The sequence below is a fragment of the Nilaparvata lugens genome, chromosome X, assembly GCF_014356525.2.
Source record: "Nilaparvata lugens isolate BPH chromosome X, ASM1435652v1, whole genome shotgun sequence".
NCBI classification, from domain to species: domain Eukaryota; kingdom Metazoa; phylum Arthropoda; class Insecta; order Hemiptera; family Delphacidae; genus Nilaparvata; species Nilaparvata lugens.
In genome coordinates this window covers 98,496,248-98,517,041 of record NC_052518.1, presented here as the reverse complement: position 1 = coordinate 98,517,041, position 20,794 = coordinate 98,496,248, and the positions used below count along the sequence as shown (strand labels likewise).

The 20,794-nt window shown below is 39.8% G+C and overlaps 1 protein-coding gene across 1 annotated transcript; it reads left to right on the top strand.

The window, feature by feature from the left end:
* Nucleotides 1-13,944: 13,944 nt before the first annotated feature.
* LOC120354708 (gastrula zinc finger protein XlCGF57.1-like) lies at nucleotides 13,945-17,588 on the top strand. Its single transcript, XM_039442142.1, has 2 exons — nucleotides 13,945-13,954; nucleotides 16,987-17,588. The coding sequence occupies exons 1-2, from the start codon at nucleotides 13,945-13,947 to the stop codon at nucleotides 17,586-17,588; spliced, it is 612 nt and encodes a 203-aa protein (XP_039298076.1).
* The last annotated feature ends 3,206 nt before the right edge of the window (nucleotides 17,589-20,794 follow it).

The following is a 20,794-nucleotide window of genomic DNA, read 5'->3' as shown; positions in this document are numbered from 1 at the left end:
TCAAAGTTGAAAAAAAATTATTTCTCTTCTTAAAGAAGGAACTGATGTTTGGGGGTATGTCAAACCTTGTGGTTCATGACTCATACAAGGATCACAAACCCGTTTTTTCTAACAGATACTGACCTTCCAGATACGGACTTCTGATACTGACTATGGTATCTCATTATAGGCAGTTGCATTTCCATCTAAATATTGTGAGAAATTGATGATTCTGATTGAATTTCAAAGTCAATTTCAAACAAGAATTATTTCTTTATAAAGCATTGTAATATAGGGAATGAAACTATTAATATTCTACTTATATAAAATATATATTGATTGATTGATTGATTAGCTGCCTTTATTAAAAACCTAGGAGGGCGAAGTTAGGGCGCAGCCGGCCCTCTCTTACACTTAACCCTCCAATACAATTCTAAGTAAAATTAAAACACTATACATCAAAGATTATAAGATAAAATAAAACAATTTACAAAATAATAAAATTTTCAAATAGCGAATGAAAGAAAGAAAAAAAAAACAAAATTTCTTTCTAATTTGAATCAGTGAAAATAATACAATGAGAAAAAGAGAAAACTGAAAAGTGAAAACGGAAGAAACGTCAGTTCAAAATCCATAGATCATTTCGATAGAAGAAAAAAGAAGAAAGAGAGGAATAAATTAAAGAAGGGAGAAAAGACACACACACACACACACACACACACACACACACACACACACACACACACACACACACACACACACACACACACACACACCACACACACACACACTAACACACACGTTAAGATTTAGTGAACATTCCAGCCGAGTCCACCACCTCTGATCCACCGCAAGACAGCCGCACCGAACCGACGATGTCCCTCAACAAGCCTTAGCTCAGCAGGCAGAGAATTCCACAAACTACAGGCTGTCACAAGGAACGACTTGTTGTACATAACAGTCCTATGTGTTGGGACAGCCAGCAGATGGGATCCATGCCGCGTTCCTCCACGACCAAAGTCACCCAAGTAACGGTACTCTACTGCCAGATACTTAGGGGTTTTAGTTTTCAATATCTTATAGAGGAAGCACAAAGCATGATGTGATCTACTCTCACGCAGCTTCATAAGTTCAAGTCTGTTAAAGTATTCAGTTACATGGTCGTCACGTCTCAGGTTAAAGATAAAGCGAACACAGTAATTATGTGCATGCTGCATCCTCTGCAGAAGTTGAACTGTCATGTCAAGAGTCACAATGTCACAGTAGTTGAAGATCGGGAAGATCAGAGTCTTGACCAACATAACCTTCGTTGAAAAGGGAATGAAGTCAGAGATCCTCTTCAATGTCATAATCCCCCCAATGACCCTGTTACAAGTCTGAGTCACGTGGCTGGTCCAGTCAAGAGTCCTTGTCATTGTAAGTCCTAGATTTTTCACGTCAGAACTGTATTGCAATTGTATGTTATTCAATTTTATAAATGGTCCGTTAGTTATGTCAAGTGTGTTTAAAAGTCTTGAATAACCTATGACTATTGATTTTGATTTAGTTTCGTTAATTTTCAGTCCATTATTCTCAGTCCATCGTACCAAACAAGTCAAGTCAGCATTGACTTCATCAACTGTGACGTCGAAGTCATTTTTCTTGCGGTGCCGGTATACTTGCAAGTCGTCGGCATACAGGTGATGTCTGGTCGTGAGTAGAGTGCTTGTCACGTCATTTATGTAGATGCTGAACAGCAGAGGACCCAATACCGAACCCTGAGGAACTCCTCTGTTCACTTCACGCGACCGTGAAGAGGCATCCCCGACTCTCACACACTGACACCGGCCCTGAAGATAGGACCTCACCCATGCCACAGTGGAGTTGGAAAAACCTAAGTTTCTGAGTTTATAGAGTAAAGTGGGATGGAAAATGCTATCGAATGCCTTACTAAAATCTATTAGGACTAGAACTGTTAGCTCTCTACCATCCATAGCCCTACGAATGTCATCAGTGACTCTCAGGAGTGCAGCGGTGGTGCTATGACCACTACGGAACCCCGATTGAAAGTCACCAATCAATCCAGAACCATGGATAAATGAGCTTAATTGGGAGTGAACGATAATTTCCAGAACCTTGGACAAAACGGGCAATAAGCTTATAGGCCTGTAATCTGATGGAGAGAGAGGGTTAGGGATCTTGTTCAAGGGAATCACTATAGATAGCTTCCAGTCATTAGGAAAAACGGACGTTAAAAGTGAGGTATTGATCAAATGGGTGAGAAATGGGAGGATAAAAGGAAGGATAATTTTGATGAACTTAATCGGGATACCGTCTGCACCAACAGCATTACTCTTCACTCGTTGAACAGCTAAGAAGACCTCTTGCTCCGTGACATTGGAGAAGTAGAAGTCCTCATTGGGATGAAAATCAGGCAGAGAGTCAAAGTGAGCACGAGCTTGGTCCAAACCCACAGGGATGTCAGTGAAGAAGTCATTGAGATCATCCAGCGAGTGAGCAACAGTCGGTACCTGCCTCTCCTTGCCAGCCCCAATCCCCCTCAGAGCACGCCAAAGAGATGAAGATGATGATCGCTTTGAGGAGATCAAGTTACGATAGAATGTAGCTTTCACATTTCTAATTGTTTGCTTGCAAGAGTTCCTCAAACGCTTATAATGATTGAAATCATTGGGGCTTTTTGAAGCTCTTGCAATTTTGCACCAATAATCTCGATCCCTCATTAGCTGGCGTATCTCATCTGTGAGCCATGGAGCAGGATCTCTGGTTACTCTGCGATTTTTTAAAGGAACATGTTTTTCAAAAAGAGAAACTATATTGTGGTTAAGAATGTCCAACATAACATTAACATTGTTAGTTTGGAATATCTGTAACCAGTCAAGGTTAATTGCATCATTGAACAAATTGTGGTAGTTTATATTCTTGTAATTTCTATAAGTGATTATTTTTGGTTTAGGTTTAGGCCTCCTAATATTATAAACTAGGAATATCATATCATGCGCAGAGAGGCCTGGAAAGGGGATCTGCCCATGGCACACAGCTGCTCTCACATCGGCAACTGCAATAAGATCAAGCAATGTGTCCGAAGTGGATGTATGGTGCGTAGCTTGGAGAGGCAGCAAGGTCACACCATTCGCAAAAAACATAGTGGTCAGTTGTATTTTGTCATGAGTATCAGGTCCAAGTAAGTCAGTTTGAAGTCACCCATGATAGCCACATGTTCATAGGGCACCATCAGCTCAAGTAGTGCTTCCTCAAATTCTGACATATACCCAATATGAGGCGGCCTGTAGCAAACTGCTATTAACATTTTAACTCCGTTACACTTAACCTCAATAAACATGTATTCAGGTCTAGCTGCACGGGAGGTATCAGAGGAAAACTTATGAACAGGCAGCAGAGAACGCTTGACAAACGCGGCAACCCCTCCACCATTCTTGTGTAGCCGGTCATTCCGAATGAGCACATAATCCTCGAGTGCAACAAGTCGATTAGGGATTGTCGGTTTCAGCCAGGTCTTGGATACAAGAATGATGTCACAATCTTTGCCCTCGAAAGTGTGCCTAAATTCATCTATATGACAGAGAAGGGATTGCGCATTAACATGAGCGATCTTAAGTCGATCCGGGAAAGGAGAGAATGCCCGCTTGAGGGAATCGCCGACACTCAGCGCGGCCGCGCCGTCATCCTGCTGTATAGACAAGGTGGCTGCGACGAAGCAGCAAGGCAGAAGAGGGGGTGAATCGGCGAAACAATGAGAAGCTACAAAAAGACAATTACTACATTCATACTGACACACACACAAAGAAGGAAATGATAGAAGAAATATAGAAATCATAAGAGAATAGAAGAAGAAAATAATCAAGTGAAGAAGTCGAGCGCTATGAAACGATAAGATAACGCTATATTAAAATGGAGAGATAAAAAACAAAGTAATGTACAGCAGTAAGCAATGAGTCGGAACGCTAGCTACAGGCTTGAGCTGTTCGGCTCCTAAAAGATAAAATTGGGTTCTAATTCGGTTTTTGTGAAAATAATTGTGAAAGAGAAAACTAATGACAGATCAAAAGTATTTCAGTTCAAGATTAGATACACAGTAAACTAGAAGACTGTAGGATGTCGATCAATGCGAGAGTCAAACGGAATAAAAGATAGTGTGAACCGAGTCCACTATTACAGATAACAGATAAGAGCAATCACGACAATCCTCAGGTAAATAGAATAGATTGGGAGCAGAAAAAATATGAAAATGTAGTGTGAGAGAGAGTAGAAGAGAGAGAGAAGGAGAAAAGGAGAGAGATCCAATAATATATTGATTAGTGAGAGCAGAAAAGTAATGAATAATAGTGGGAAGATAAACCGCATGAAAGATAAATCAGATAGAATCTGTAATTATTTTAGGCTATAAGAGTGTATATCATCTAAGTTGTAAGAAAATTGTAGACAGATTACTATCTACCTATTCTTGTGTTTTAGAAAAATAATTATCAATCATTAAATCGTACAGTATTATGGCAAACAAAGTATTTCATTATGGCGAACAAACCCAATTTTGATCTGATAAACTGTGTTCCGTCTTGTAAATGTGTTCTATCTTATATAAGACAGAACAAATTTTTACTCGATAATTTAAAATTTCAGAAAAATATAGAATTAATAAGGAGAACAAAGAAAAGTAATGAATAAAAATATTTTAAAAAATTAGTGAAAAATGGAAAATGAATCAAATAATAATAAACCAATGATAAGTCTTTCACAGAAATATAGATACTACGATTTCTAAATTCAATTTCATAGTTCAGCTTCTACTAAATTTATCAGAAATTTCTCTGAAACATAATTCTATCCCCCTCCCTCCACTTTACCGTACCATCAACAGTCCAGGCGTTTGCTTGGCCCACACGAGCAGCCACCTCGCGATAGAAGCTGTTCCGCTTCCGAGTGAGGTCCTCACGGATGGTGATCGAGGACCCCTTCAGCTGCCACCGCACGGAGAGAACGGCACGTTTTGTCTGATAACTGATAAACTTTACCAGTATCGGACGCGGCCTAGGCCGCGGCTCGCCGGGCCTTGGATCGACAACACGGCCGGAGCGATGGCATCGGTCAATCAGTGCAGGGTCTATATTCACGTTGAGCTTGTCGCGGCATATTTCAGTCACGATGGCTGTCACGTCCTCACCCCTCACCTCCTCCACGCCAAAAATTCGCACATTGTTGCGCCGCTGGTACTGCTCCTGGTCATCGATCTTGTTTTCGAGCAGCACCTGACGGGCCCTCGCGTCCTCGCGAACGGCGACAACCTCAGCCGCATATATATGAGCCTGAGGAAAAATTTCGAAGATTTTATCATCCTTGCTGCGTTAGGAAATGAATGAAATTATCTGCTTTGAATAAATTATTTCTAATCTATTCATTGCTCTTATTAGATTTTCTTTTGTTTTATTTCTCAGTATACGTTTTATGGAAATAATGTCACGTTTTGATTCTTCTTAAGAAATTTGAAGTATTACAAGATTAGAACATGTACAATATTCTATCTGGTATTCATTGGGAAACTACATACTCAGAATATGATAATTTTAATGAATGGAGACTATTTCATAGAATACAGATGGAAATAAATTGGAAGTTGCATTTGTTCAAATGCAAATAAATAAATAATAATTATTGATCGAAAATCCCAATTAAATAACCCTGTTGTCAATATTTGCAGTAGCAGAAGTCTTAATTGGGATTTTCGTTTAATAATAATTACTATTTCATAGAATGTTTACTTGTTTTTTAGAAGATGTCCGCTTTGTGAATAATACCAGAAACCAATGATGCCATTGTACATAAATAAACTAATAATGATTATTTCAATAACGTTACCTTTTTCTATGAGAGAACATAACAAAATAAGCCTACTGCTCTCCAGAACTCCACAAAGCTTACTATTAGCATGACCTATTCCACCCTCTAGGTTTCCTAATAATTGCGAAGTATTGCTACAACGCGGACTAGCTACAGTCGGATATGGGTCGGGGTCAGTAGCCGTACTGACAGGTGGAGTTACCGGACCTACACTTCTCCCTCTATCCTGATTCTTTACCCTCTGCTTCTTTCGCGAGATTTTTTTCTTTCAGGGGAAGAGTGTTTGCCCGTGCCGTTGCTGGCCGATTCGGCCCTCGGCCTTTGAAATACAGGGTGGGTGTTAAGGGATATTAAGATAACCCTATACAAGGAGACGGATCTGACTATCAGATCCCTACCAATAATTCTATTTATAAAGGTAGTACGCAATCTGAACCAACTGCGAATTGACGGCGAGCAAGCTGTACCTGCAAGCCCGGGATGTGGTTTTTCAATAGGGTTTAAGGTGAGAGCTATGGGGTAAAGGTATGACGGAACTATGGAGTTATAAGATGTAGTTAAATAGGGCACGGTATAGGGTATAGGGAACAGAGAATCAATAATAAGATTATTATTCTCTACAGCAAATAAATGTCTGCTCAATAATCCGCAATCTGAGAATTGCGCTCTAGCTCTCAGCAGGCTGGACCTGCTAGCTAAATACAGTATATCAATTTCAATTATGTGGTAATTAAAATTTAGAGGATAAGGTTTGAGGTGTGGGATTTCTGAGTCGCGAGCCTGCAGCTGCGAAAGGATTTTCAGCAATTCTGAAACTGCTAAACAGGATTTCTGCGCTAATCTGATGACTGCGCGCCGGTTATTAAGGGCCAATCTGTGACTGCCCTTAAGGGTATGGGAATCACTCTCAATCGTCCGAAACGCTTTTAAATTAATAGTCAGTATGTCGACTATTATGAGAGGATAGAAAAGATTTTTCACAGACACAGTCTGTAGAATAATATCGGGAAGACAACAGTCTGTCGTTGTCAGGGTAGGAAAGGATTCTTCCAGGATTTTCCACAAGGAAAATATCGAGTCAGAGACTCCTAATTCAGGAAAAGATTTCAATAGACTTTTCCAAGTAATTGCCAGTCTAAGGACTACCACAAGATCGATCTCTAATTTGCAACTGAGATCACGGGAAAATTCGTGAATTTTCCACAGGTAAAGCCAGCAAATAATATTTGCTATTAAAGAAGACAGGTTTCTAAGAATTTTAGAAAGGATTCGCGGGTCTGAAAACCCGCGACTAGGACGATCTCGAATCTGGAACTGAGATCAGGAAGGATTTTAACACAGGAAGAATTAAGAGAAAGGATGCCGCAGTCTAGAAACTTCGGCGAGGAAGTCCTCAAGCTGTACCTGAGAGCTAGAAGGATTTTAGAATAGGGAAAGTGAAGAGAAAGAAAGAGAAAGGGCGTCGCAGTCTACCAACTTCGACAAGGACGAACTCAAGCTGTACCTGAGTTCTCAAGGAAATGATTGGAATTTCCTACTAGGTATACAGCAAGTCAGAAACTGCTAAGAAAAGTTAAAATACTGGGCCACTCTATAGTATGAAAACTAAGCAAGGAAAATTTACCATAAATGATAATAATTTCTCTACAAGGATAAAAATTAATCGAGAAAACTATTCTCAAAAGGAACAGGGATTTTCCCACAAGAATAAAAATTAATTGGAGAAAAATTACTCTTTAAACTAAAGGCCACCTTACTACAGAGAAGGAAAAATATACGGACTACCAGTCCTGACATACAATTACCTGAAATGACGTGGATACTGATACGGAGAATAGCGAACCGATTCCCACTTCCCGTATTATAATTAAAAACGTCGTGAAGCGACAGAGTCGAGACTTATAAATTAAGTACTCAAAAATAACCCGCTATAAGAGCCTAGCTAAATTTCCCACTCAACTATTTGTAACACAAACTTGAGATCCCTTACAGGTTTCAAAACCAAGGATAACTCGTTCACCCCCAGTGATACGAATTTAGGAAAAATAACCAACAAGAAAGAAAATCCCCCAGGAAGTTCTATCTTCAAATACAGTCGGCAATTCGACATACAATATTCCATTCACTAAAATACAGAATAGAATATTAGCCCTCTAGTACACCACTATTAGGAGCGCCGCTCGGAACGCAGCCGTACACGAACCCGTTCACCGAACAACTGCCCTCTCCCAGGTCTTCTCGAAGCTGCACCGGGTCGCTGAAAATTAGGAGGCCGGGGGAAAAGAGCTTCCTAACCAATGAGAGTCTGAAAAGACGATCACGCCACTGGTCATGTGACAGGGTTTGATTCAGCTGCTCCTGATGCTAAGGGTGCAGCAAATGATGACAATGATAGTAATTGCTACACTAATTCAGGCCGGTAAACAATATTTCTATTCCAGAAATTTCATGAAGAGCGATACCAACCCGACTCGGTAGCCGCTTAGAGTGGTAAACAAGATCTGGAAATATCTGGTTAGATGAATCCGCTGCTGATGATTTAAAGGGGTTGACGGCGATGGTGATAATGCATATACAACTACAAGTCTAACAAAATATATCCGGCAGTCGATCCTATTCCTATTCTAAAACAGAATAGATTCGCTAATTTTTCACTAGTCGACGGCTCTCTATCCGTCACAAAAATTCACTTTGTGACACCCCACTCCTACTAAGGAGGGGGGGGGGGTTGGCGATGAGAAGAAAATACAGCATCCGAGGTACCGGTTGACTCCGCGAAGCTGAAAAGAAGAATAATTAGTGCAGTAGGTCAGGCTTCCCAAGCCACAAGATAAGCATGACCTAACGCTGAAAAAGAAACAACCTGTTGCTCCAACTATTGTAACAGCAGTTAGCAATAGACCTCATCGCTTGTTATCTCCCGATAACACCGATAACAACAGCCCCTGGCTGAAAGCAGCTGTATAATAATCTGAAAGAAAAGGAAAAGTAAAACCACCTGTGAAGAATGAAAAGAAAAAGGAGAAAAAGATGAAAGATGAAAAGAGAACCATTCACCCCTCATATGGAACACATTAGGAGTCTACCTACTCCTTTCGCTCTTCTCCATCGGCTCCTGTACTGTTGACCGCTGGAATACAATGAATTGTTACCAAAATCATTCCCCCCTGATCTCCTCATCTCGGATCGGGTTTTCAATTCTCCTTTGCCACTAAATTCGCTACCGCTATGGCGATTTTCAATTGAATGAGTTGCACTACAACCTGCGTTAGCTCTATTCAACTCGCCCCCCTCTCTATGAGGAAATCGTGACAGTACATCCCGTACCACAACTTTATCCTGCCTATTCTTAATATTTAAAGCACTCCCCTGCTTCTCTATATTTTTAGGACAGGTATAAAGTTTAATAGATTCAACCCCTCTTATGGAGCTTTTACTCTTTTCCCGCTTACAGGAGCTTGTTCAGAGGTAGGTGAAAACTTTTCAAGTTTTCTTACAGGGGATTTATCTACCTTCTCCATCCCGGAGACAACTGATAATTTTCCCTCATCATCCCTACTCCTTAAGCGAATACCATGAGGCTGTAACTCTATTACAGCTCTCATATCACGGAGATTTTTCAACCCTAAAACCATTCGCGAATTTATATTAGGTGTGATAGATACCTTCCAATTATAATTTTTCCCACAAACGATAACCGGTAATATGGGCTCCCCCTCTACTCCAAGACGATTGGCTACTTCAGAAGAGATAAATGTTTTATCTGTCGTCGTATCAATTAAAGCATTGAGATCCATTCCACCTACTCCCACATGGACATAAATCCCATCTCCATCACTCTCACTCTCCCGTCTCTCGCTAGCTACTGTAGCAACTTTTGAGATACAAGACTTAGACATCTTTTCACGCTCTAAGCTACATGTTACTCCATTATCTACTATACTAGGTTCCCACTCTACAATTCTATCACGCATTTGAATACTCATATTATGCTGTTTCATAAACGACATACCCAATGACACATCGTGGGAAAGCCCCTCTACAACTACCGGTTGAAATGAAACTAAAATATTTTCTACTTTTAAATTAGTTATAATTTTCGTGGAAAAATTATTATACTTCCCATTGGATAATATTTTATGGTGACTACAATTTTCTTTTCTTACACACCCTACGTTCTCTAACACTTTAAGAGCTTTTCCACTAATACAGGATACCTCTACTCCCATATCTAATAGTGCAATAAATTTTTGCCCTGCAATTTCTACATCAATATAAATGCGCTCATCCCCCAACTTCGACCTCATACTTAAAACACGTGATAACTTCACTACAGCGATTCCTGATACCTTATTGGTTTGTGAGACACATTTACAATAATCAAAAATTTCTTTACACTTTTGACAACTAGAAATTTCGGAACAATTCGACTTCCAATGCCCTACTTTATTACAATTCCAACACTTAGGCTCTTGTATTTCTCCTACCCTATTTTCTCGCGTTTTCGGTGCGGTTTTAGACTGAAAATCACTCCGTTTTTGTTCTTCACTTTTCGTGCTTTTCAGAGATAACCTCCCGTTTCTCTCTTCGGCACGAATCGCCTCATACTCTCTGGTTACATCTAACAACTCATCTACATTTTTAACCCCTACACTACGAACATATAATTTATACCTCGGTAATAAATTCAAATACAATCTTTGAAGCATCCTATCCCCCTCATAACTACCTAACCGTCTCATTAAGGTAAGCAAGGCTTCGGCATACTCATCAGCCGGTTCGCCCTCCCTCTGCTTCCTTGCAATGATCTGACTCTCAAGGTCGTTACTATAAGAATGGGGATAATAACGGAGTTTAAATGCCTCTACAAAATCAGCCCACGTCCTCCACTGGGAGCGACGATTCCGCATCCAAAGTAGGGCCCCTCCCTCCATCAGCTCCGGCAAGGCTATAAGAGATTGCTCCCCAGAGATCCCATATGCGCCCTGGAGTTCCGCGAGCCTCTCGATGAAACTGGAAGCATCCGATACACCATCAAAATGTAAATTCCAACTTCTTACCTTGTCGCAGACTTCTCCCTGACTATACGTGCCTGAAGAGCGGGACAGTGCCGGCTCTGTACCTGGTTGAGAGGCAGCAGCGGTCCGGGATCGAAGGTGCTCGACCATCCTCCTCCTCAGCTCCTTCACAGTCCCCGCTGCCGACAGGCCGAGACTCTCTAGGTAGCCGACCGCTTCCTCCTTATTCAGCCGATACACCCACGAAACTCTGGGGTCGGCTTCGCGTTCCGCGAGGTCCTCCCGGCGGACCGCCTGTACGACTTCATCATCCTGATGAGTAGTCTCTTCTCCGTGTACACTCATCGCGGATTGGGATTCACCTAAACCCTCTTCGCGATTTTCTTGGGCGCCAGACGTCTTAGCCCCACGTTCGAAGACGTCAGTTTTATTAGCATGACCTATTCCACCCTCTAGGTTTCCTAATAATTGCGAAGTATTGCTACAACGCGGACTAGCTACAGTCGGATATGGGTCGGGGTCAGTAGCCGTACTGACAGGTGGAGTTACCGGACCTACACTTCTCCCTCTATCCTGATTCTTTACCCTCTGCTTCTTTCGCGAGATTTTTTTCTTTCAGGGGAAGAGTGTTTGCCCGTGCCGTTGCTGGCCGATTCGGCCCTCGGCCTTTGAAATACAGGGTGGGTGTTAAGGGATATTAAGATAACCCTATACAAGGAGACGGATCTGACTATCAGATCCCTACCAATAATTCTATTTATAAAGGTAGTACGCAATCTGAACCAACTGCGAATTGACGGCGAGCAAGCTGTACCTGCAAGCCCGGGATGTGGTTTTTCAATAGGGTTTAAGGTGAGAGCTATGGGGTAAAGGTATGACGGAACTATGGAGTTATAAGATGTAGTTAAATAGGGCACGGTATAGGGTATAGGGAACAGAGAATCAATAATAAGATTATTATTCTCTACAGCAAATAAATGTCTGCTCAATAATCCGCAATCTGAGAATTGCGCTCTAGCTCTCAGCAGGCTGGACCTGCTAGCTAAATACAGTATATCAATTTCAATTATGTGGTAATTAAAATTTAGAGGATAAGGTTTGAGGTGTGGGATTTCTGAGTCGCGAGCCTGCAGCTGCGAAAGGATTTTCAGCAATTCTGAAACTGCTAAACAGGATTTCTGCGCTAATCTGATGACTGCGCGCCGGTTATTAAGGGCCAATCTGTGACTGCCCTTAAGGGTATGGGAATCACTCTCAATCGTCCGAAACGCTTTTAAATTAATAGTCAGTATGTTGACTATTATGAGAGGATAGAAAAGATTTTTCACAGACACAGTCTGTAGAATAATATCGGGAAGACAACAGTCTGTCGTTGTCAGGGTAGGAAAGGATTCTTCCAGGATTTTCCACAAGGAAAATATCGAGTCAGAGACTCCTAATTCAGGAAAAGATTTCAATAGACTTTTCCAAGTAATTGCCAGTCTAAGGACTACCACAAGATCGATCTCTAATTTGCAACTGAGATCACGGGAAAATTCGTGAATTTTCCACAGGTAAAGCCAGCAAATAATATTTGCTATTAAAGAAGACAGGTTTCTAAGAATTTTAGAAAGGATTCGCGGGTCTGAAAACCCGCGACTAGGACGATCTCGAATCTGGAACTGAGATCAGGAAGGATTTTAACACAGGAAGAATTAAGAGAAAGGATGCCGCAGTCTAGAAACTTCGGCGAGGAAGTCCTCAAGCTGTACCTGAGAGCTAGAAGGATTTTAGAATAGGGAAAGTGAAGAGAAAGAAAGAGAAAGGGCGTCGCAGTCTACCAACTTCGACAAGGACGAACTCAAGCTGTACCTGAGTTCTCAAGGAAATGATTGGAATTTCCTACTAGGTATACAGCAAGTCAGAAACTGCTAAGAAAAGTTAAAATACTGGGCCACTCTATAGTATGAAAACTAAGCAAGGAAAATTTACCATAAATGATAATAATTTCTCTACAAGGATAAAAATTAATCGAGAAAACTATTCTCAAAAGGAACAGGGATTTTCCCACAAGAATAAAAATTAATTGGAGAAAAATTACTCTTTAAACTAAAGGCCACCTTACTACAGAGAAGGAAAAATATACGGACTACCAGTCCTGACATACAATTACCTGAAATGACGTGGATACTGATACGGAGAATAGCGAACCGATTCCCACTTCCCGTATTATAATTAAAAACGTCGTGAAGCGACAGAGTCGAGACTTATAAATTAAGTACTCAAAAATAACCCGCTATAAGAGCCTAGCTAAATTTCCCACTCAACTATTTGTAACACAAACTTGAGATCCCTTACAGGTTTCAAAACCAAGGATAACTCGTTCACCCCCAGTGATACGAATTTAGGAAAAATAACCAACAAGAAAGAAAATCCCCCAGGAAGTTCTATCTTCAAATACAGTCGGCAATTCGACATACAATATTCCATTCACTAAAATACAGAATAGAATATTAGCCCTCTAGTACACCACTATTAGGAGCGCCGCTCGGAACGCAGCCGTACACGAACCCGTTCACCGAACAACTGCCCTCTCCCAGGTCTTCTCGAAGCTGCACCGGGTCGCTGAAAATTAGGAGGCCGGGGGAAAAGAGCTTCCTAACCAATGAGAGTCTGAAAAGACGATCACGCCACTGGTCATGTGACAGGGTTTGATTCAGCTGCTCCTGATGCTAAGGGTGCAGCAAATGATGACAATGATAGTAATTGCTACACTAATTCAGGCCGGTAAACAATATTTCTATTCCAGAAATTTCATGAAGAGCGATACCAACCCGACTCGGTAGCCGCTTAGAGTGGTAAACAAGATCTGGAAATATCTGGTTAGATGAATCCGCTGCTGATGATTTAAAGGGGTTGACGGCGATGGTGATAATGCATATACAACTACAAGTCTAACAAAATATATCCGGCAGTCGATCCTATTCCTATTCTAAAACAGAATAGATTCGCTAATTTTTCACTAGTCGACGGCTCTCTATCCGTCACAAAAATTCACTTTGTGACATTACCAATTACTATTCTCGTGAATTTCGCAAGTTCTCAAGAATTATACATGGCAGGGGGTAAGTTATAAATAGAACATCGATTTACACAAAGCATCTGCTAAATCTCAGCCATAATAATCATGTAAGAATTTGGTTCAACTGCTGCTTCTAGCGTCTTCCCTTACAAAATTTTCCCGGAGAATTAATCAACATTAGCAAGCAATGTTAATCCAAGTTCTCTTTTTTTTCTCTTCTGCCATTTGTGTGTGTGTGTGTGTGTGTGTGTGTGGTGTGTGTGTGTGTGTGTGTGTGTGTGTGTGTGTGTGTGTGTGTGTGTGTGTGTGTGTGTGAGAAAAGGTGTTTGGTAGAGGGATTGGAGGAGACGACATGGGACAGATCTGTAAGGATAGTTACGTTTCAGGAGGGATTGGTGGAGTTTTTTGAGGTACTGGTCAAGATGGTTAGGATCACTGCAAATTTTTTGGCCACGGATTGAGAGGGAACGTGGGAGGGACCTTTTTTATGTGGTAGGGATGGCAACTTTCAAAGTGTAGGAACTGTTGAGTGTGGGTGGATTTGGTTAAAATATTGGTGAATAAGATATTGGAGTTGGAAAGGATTAGATTGACATCTAGGAAGTTGATAGAGGATTCAGAAATATTCCAGGTGAAGGAGACAGAGTAGTTGGAGTTGAGTTGATGGAGGAAGTGTAAGAGGTTGATTTCTCTTAACCCGTATCCATCTTATGTTTCTCCATAATATTTTATTTCCGTCATTGTCTTTGTTGGCAATACTCTTTGTTATCTCATTCATAGGTTTAATTGAGAGAAAGTCATCTTTCTTCATTTCAATAACAGTGAACTTCTTGGATGTTTTTTCACGATTTTCATCCAATATTGAGCAACATAAGTGTTGTTATGGTGCTTCTTTTGTTTCTCTATACGAACAAAATCTTGGCCACACTCCATATAGGTATGCCCTTGCTCCAAAAATTTGTGGTCAATAACCTCCAATGATTCACTCTGTCTTATTATATACATCCAGTATTTCAAGATGTTGTTGTTGCTGTTTTGACCGCCGCAGCAATCACTGTAAGCAATAATGTGTTTAGTACTGGTATTCATTTTCTTACAATATTTTTTTGAGGCAGGAGCCAATTTCTTGGGAGCCTCTGGATGCGATGTTTTCACTCCACATGAACACAGAAGCATCTCCAGTCTCAATGTTATGAACTCCTAGGTTATAGGTCCATAAAACTCTTAGGTAGTACACTTTGTTACTGGTGAGAGAAGGTGTTGGCAATGTTTTTTGCAGGTCAAAAGTGAAAATTTCAACATCATCCCCAGCATACTTCTTGTCATTCTCTTTCTGCTCAACAGCTAATTGAGCCTTCCTGTGATGCAGTTCTTGTTCAAGCTTAGTTTGAGACAAAATTGTTCCATCTGTTTCGTGTTTTAATTTGATTGCAAAAGTGTCACACTTGTTACATGTGTCTGTGTGTGGTCTGTGAAAACTCAAATTGAAACAAGTATTGAAAATATGACGGTAACACCACTCTTTCACATTATCATATCCATTTTCTTTACACCAATCACAATATAACTTATATATTATAGAAATGGAGAGATCTGGTGACAGGTATTGTCTTTTTGGATTATAACGCCTATGTAGTGGCTACTGTATTTGGGGAACAAGCGGATGTGTTCTTTTACTTGATTTATCAGGAGTTCATCAATTTCATGTTTCTTCTTCCCTTCACCTCGACTATCTTTTGATGCAATGCCAGTTTCAATCATTTTTCTTGTCACAAGATCGAATCTGTTGTGGGAAACACCTAAAGTTTGAATGAAGAATGATTTACATACTCTGAATCCCTTCAGAGTAACAATTTTTGTCATCTGCTTGCATTTTTCTTCTTTCTAGCTGGTTGTTTTGATGTAACACAAGAGGCTATAAATGCTGATTGCAAATTTCAATTTGCAAGAGACCAAAATTCATCAAAAAATTTCTGCCGCTCTAGATCATTGATGGTTTCACCACACTTGTATCTGCAGGTATGTCTGCAATCAAGTTTCACCATGACTTTAGCTTCTTTCTTTTTGCCATGATGACCAATATATTCCTTTCCAGAGTTTCTGAGTATTTTGTTTATGGTAGATTTCCTACCTTGTTTTTTCCGCTTGCGTCCTTTTTCAGTGCATATTTACTGTAGGGCTGCATCTACTACCTGGTTAGCTGCTGCTTGAGGCTGGTCACAATAAATTTCTGACTGCTCACTATCTGATGAGTCCAAGCTGTTTTCTCCACCAGGGTTATAGTCCACATCCTTGTCAGAATCGTTCACTTCTTCCGACTCTGCTGAGCTTCCTGAAAAAATATGAAAAATATCAGTCAAGATAGCCTAAAGATAAAACTAATTGCTGGAGTTCAATCAAATACCGTACTGAATTATAGTAACTTGTTATTCACAAACATTGAAAAAGTTACTTTAAAACCAAACCGTAGCTCAACATTTTCCAATCATTAACAATAAGGAATCCAATCCAACCTAAGATGAATAGTAAGTTACTAATATTCATAACAACATAGTATAGGCTAGACAATTGTTGGAGTTCAATTCAATTATTAATTGGAGTATTAATTATAAAGTTATAAGTTCTTTAATCATTAGCAATAAAGAACCCAATCAAACCTAACAATGAACAGTAGATAGGTCTCTAATAATCAAAACTTATAATAGATATCCAATAAACAGTAAGTCACCAATAATCAACATAGCCTAGAGATAAAACTAATTCCTTGAGTTCAATTCTGAATTATTGAACTTACAAAAATATTGAAAAAGTTATGTGGTTCATTACGGAACACCATATCAAACTCTGTCGGACAAGGAGGTTTAAGCTCAATCAATAGATCAGTTGATGAAACTCTTGGGAACACTTTGATCAACGATTCTGACGAAGACCTCAATGAGGTGGACTTATCAATTAAAAATGCAAGAAAGAATGTGATTGATGCAGCAAGTGATAGTGAATTAACTGAATGTCAGTTGTGTGGTGAAGCATTCAGCAACATCAGAGAATTAAATCTTCATTGTATTATACACACAGCTGGGAAACAACATAAGTGCAAGTACTGTAACTACAAAACAAAAAATAAAGCAGATCTCATCAGACATATAAGGACTCACACTGGAGAGAGACCCTTCAGCTGTGATTCCTGTGACTACAAAGCAATAACGAAATCAGCTCTCACCCAACATTTGATGATTCACACTGGAGAGAGACCCTTCAGCTGTGATTTCTGTGACTACAAAGCAACATGCAAATCATCTCTCGCCATACATATAAGGACTCAAACTGGAGAGAGACCCTTCAGCTGTGATTTCTGTGACTACAAAGCAACATGCAAATCATCTCTCACCATACATATAAGGACTCACACTGGAGAGAGACCCTTCAACTGTGATTTCTGTGACTACAAAGCAACAGACAAATCAACTCTCACCAAACATTTGAGGATTCACACTGGAGAGAGACCCTTCAGCTGTGATTTCTGTGACTATAAAGCAACAAGGAAATCAGCTCTCACCCAACGTTTGATGATTCACACTGGAGAGAGACCCTTCAGCTGTGATTTCTGTGACTACAAATCAATACAGAAATCATCTCTCAACAGACATCTGAGGACGCACACTCAAGATAGACCCTAGAGCTGTGATTTCTATGACTACAAAACAAATCTAAAAATAAAATTTAAGGAAACACACTTGCAAAAAACTTTGAAATTCAATTTTTCTATACAAAATCTCTAATTACAATCCAAAACAGTATCATAGTTCTCAAATAAAACACTCAATATTCATTTTTGTCTTTCCTATGTATCCTATTATTAAATTTTCCATTAATGCCTATGAATGCAACATCATTCATGTATTTACAAGTAAATTATCCTTGCGTTTATTACATTTTATTTAAAAACACTTTTTAACCAGACTATGTTCTAGTGATTTCAACGTTACAAAATTTATTATGCTCTTTGCACGTGGATTCACAAGATTTTTTGTTCTTTAATAGCTATGGTGAATGTGATATTTTCGAGCTCAAAATTTAAGTGTTTTTATTCTTTATTTTTGTGAATTTATAGTTTGTTTCATGTTTTTAAGAAACTTTTATTATTAATCCATCCAAATTTAAAATTGTTTGTTTTATTCTAATTTATATTTTAGATAGTTATTTGGTGTAGAAATTTGAATGGACATAACCTATAATATTTGGACAATTTAAAACTAAATTAGGAAACTAAATTAGCCTGTTTTTACTTTTCCGATTCTTGTATTTTTGCTAACCTTATAAATAAATAAATAAATAAACTTTTGAATTGCATAAATTGGAGAATTAAAATGAGAGGCCAAAATATGTTCTTTCTAAATTCTCCAATTTCGCTTTCACCACCCACTTATCTTTTTACAACAAAAGAGTTATAGCATTTCAAAATTTTTTTTGTTCCATTCTGTACCTGATCTGTGGTTTAGGTGTTTATGTTGAGCTTTGAGTTCATGCTAGACCCTTTGATTTAATTTTTGATTAGAATTTTTTTTATTAATAATAATGATTAGAATAATTTTTTATTAGTTCGTATAGCTATCAATTTGTTTTATTAATTTCAATTAACAGTAAAACGACTCATCATGGCAGTATCAGTCACTTCGTGGGCAAAAGACCCTTTTGAATTAATATTGATGGAAAAGCTACAACTCTTTACGAAGGCTGAAATCAAGTGAGTAATGTAATCGGTAATATTTTACATATTTTTGTAGTATTCAATTCAACGCTTTGTTTATAGCGCTTCCATAGCAGCGTTTCAAGATGAGTATTTAGAGCCTCCGTGGTTAGAGCACCTAACCTATAAATTCATAATGCCGCATCTACATGTTGGCCCGACGAAGGCCAATGTGACAGTGCCAGTGTTGGCCTTCGTTGACCTACGTTGGGTTACCAGGCTGGGCCAGAGACTGGGGCAAGCGGGCAACATGTAGATGCGGCATTAGTTTCGATGATTCAATGAAATGTAGTAGTCAGCACTTTCAATTCATCTACAGCCATAACGTTCATACAACATGAATTTCCAATGAGTCATCGATTCTAATGAATTTATAGGTTATGTGCTCTAGCTGATGGAAAGAGCTGTATATAACCAGGTTTCTTGCCGCCCCCAGGAAAGGAGTTTCCCAAGAGGATGTTGTGGAAATCGATGGAGCAAGTCTTCACCTATCATATGATATCACTATCAAATTTTGGGCTCAAAAATTATGCTTTCAGTGATGTGGAGTTCTGTAGGTAACCAGGTCCCTTGCCACCCCCGGGAAAGGAGTTTTCAAGAGAATGTGGTGGGCTCAACAATCACGCGGGGGGGGGGGGAAGGTTCGTAAGTAACCAGGTTTAATGCCGCCCTCAGGGAAGAAGTTTTCAAAGAGTATGTTGTGATACGACATCATATGTTGTCATATGATACGACTCTCAAATTTTGTGCTCAAAAATTACGCTTTCAGTGATGGGAAGAGCTGTAGGTAACCATGTCCCTTGCTGCCCTCAGGGAAGAAGTTTTCCAATAGAATGTAATCGAAATCAATGGAACAAAACTTCACCTATCATATGATACCTTTTCAACTTTTTGGGTTCAACAATCACGAGGGGAGGGGAAGGTTCGTAAGTAACCAGGTTCCATGCAGCCCCCAGGGAAAGAGTTTTCAAAGAGAATGTAGTGGAATTCGATGAAAAAAGTTTTCAGCTATCATATGATACCCTGTTCAATTTTTGGGCTGGGAAATTACGCTTTCAGTGACAGGAGGAGCTGTGGGTAACCAGGTCCCTTGCCACCCCCAGAGAAGTAGTTTTCCAAGAGAATGTTGTGGAATTAGAAAAAACAAGTCTCCAGCTATCATATGATACCACTCTCAAATTTTGGGCTTTAATATTACGCTTTCAGTGACGGGAAGAGCTGTAGGTATCTAGGTCCCTTCCCGCCACCAGGAAAGGAGTTTTCAAGAGAATGTGGTTGAAATCGATGAAACAAGTCTTCATATGATACTACTTTAAAATTTTGGGCTCAATTATGTCGTCAACAAGGAGGAAGGTTTGTAAGTAACCAGGTCCCTTGCCGCCCCCAGGGAAGGAGTTTTTCACGAGAATGTAGTGGAAATTGATGAAACAAGTCTTCAGATATCATATGATACCTTTTTCAAATTTTGGGGTCAACAGTCATGTGGGGGGGAAGGTTCGTAAGTAACCAGTTTCCATGCCGCCCCCAGGGAAGGAGTTTCCCAAGAGTATGTTAAGGGAATCGATGGAACAAGTCTTCAGCTGTCCTATGATACCACTTTCAGATTATGGGGTCAAAAATTACACAGTTAGTAAGGGGGGAAGGTTTGTGAGTAACCAGGTCCCTTGCCACCCGCAAGGAAGGTGTTTTTCATAAAAATGTGGTAGAAATCGATGAAAAAATACTTCAGCTATCATATGACAACACTCTCTAAGTTTGGGTTCGAAAATAATGCTTTCAGTGATGGGAAGAGCTGTAGGTAACCAGGTCTCTTGCCGCCCCCAGGAAAGGAGTTTTCAAGAGAATGTGGTTGAAATCGATGAAACAAGTCTTCATATGATACTACTTCAAAATTTTGGGATCAACAATTTTGTCATCAGCGAGGGGGAAGGTTTGTAAGTAACCAGGTCCCTTGCCGCCCCCAGGGAATGAGTTTTTCAAGAGAATGTGGTGGAAATTTATGAAACAAGTCTTCATATGATACCTTTTTCAAATTTTGGGGTCAAAAGTCATGTGGGTGGGGGGAGTTCATAAGTAAACTGTTTCCATGCCACCCCCAGGAAAGGAGTTTTTCAAGAGAATGTGGTGGAAATCGAT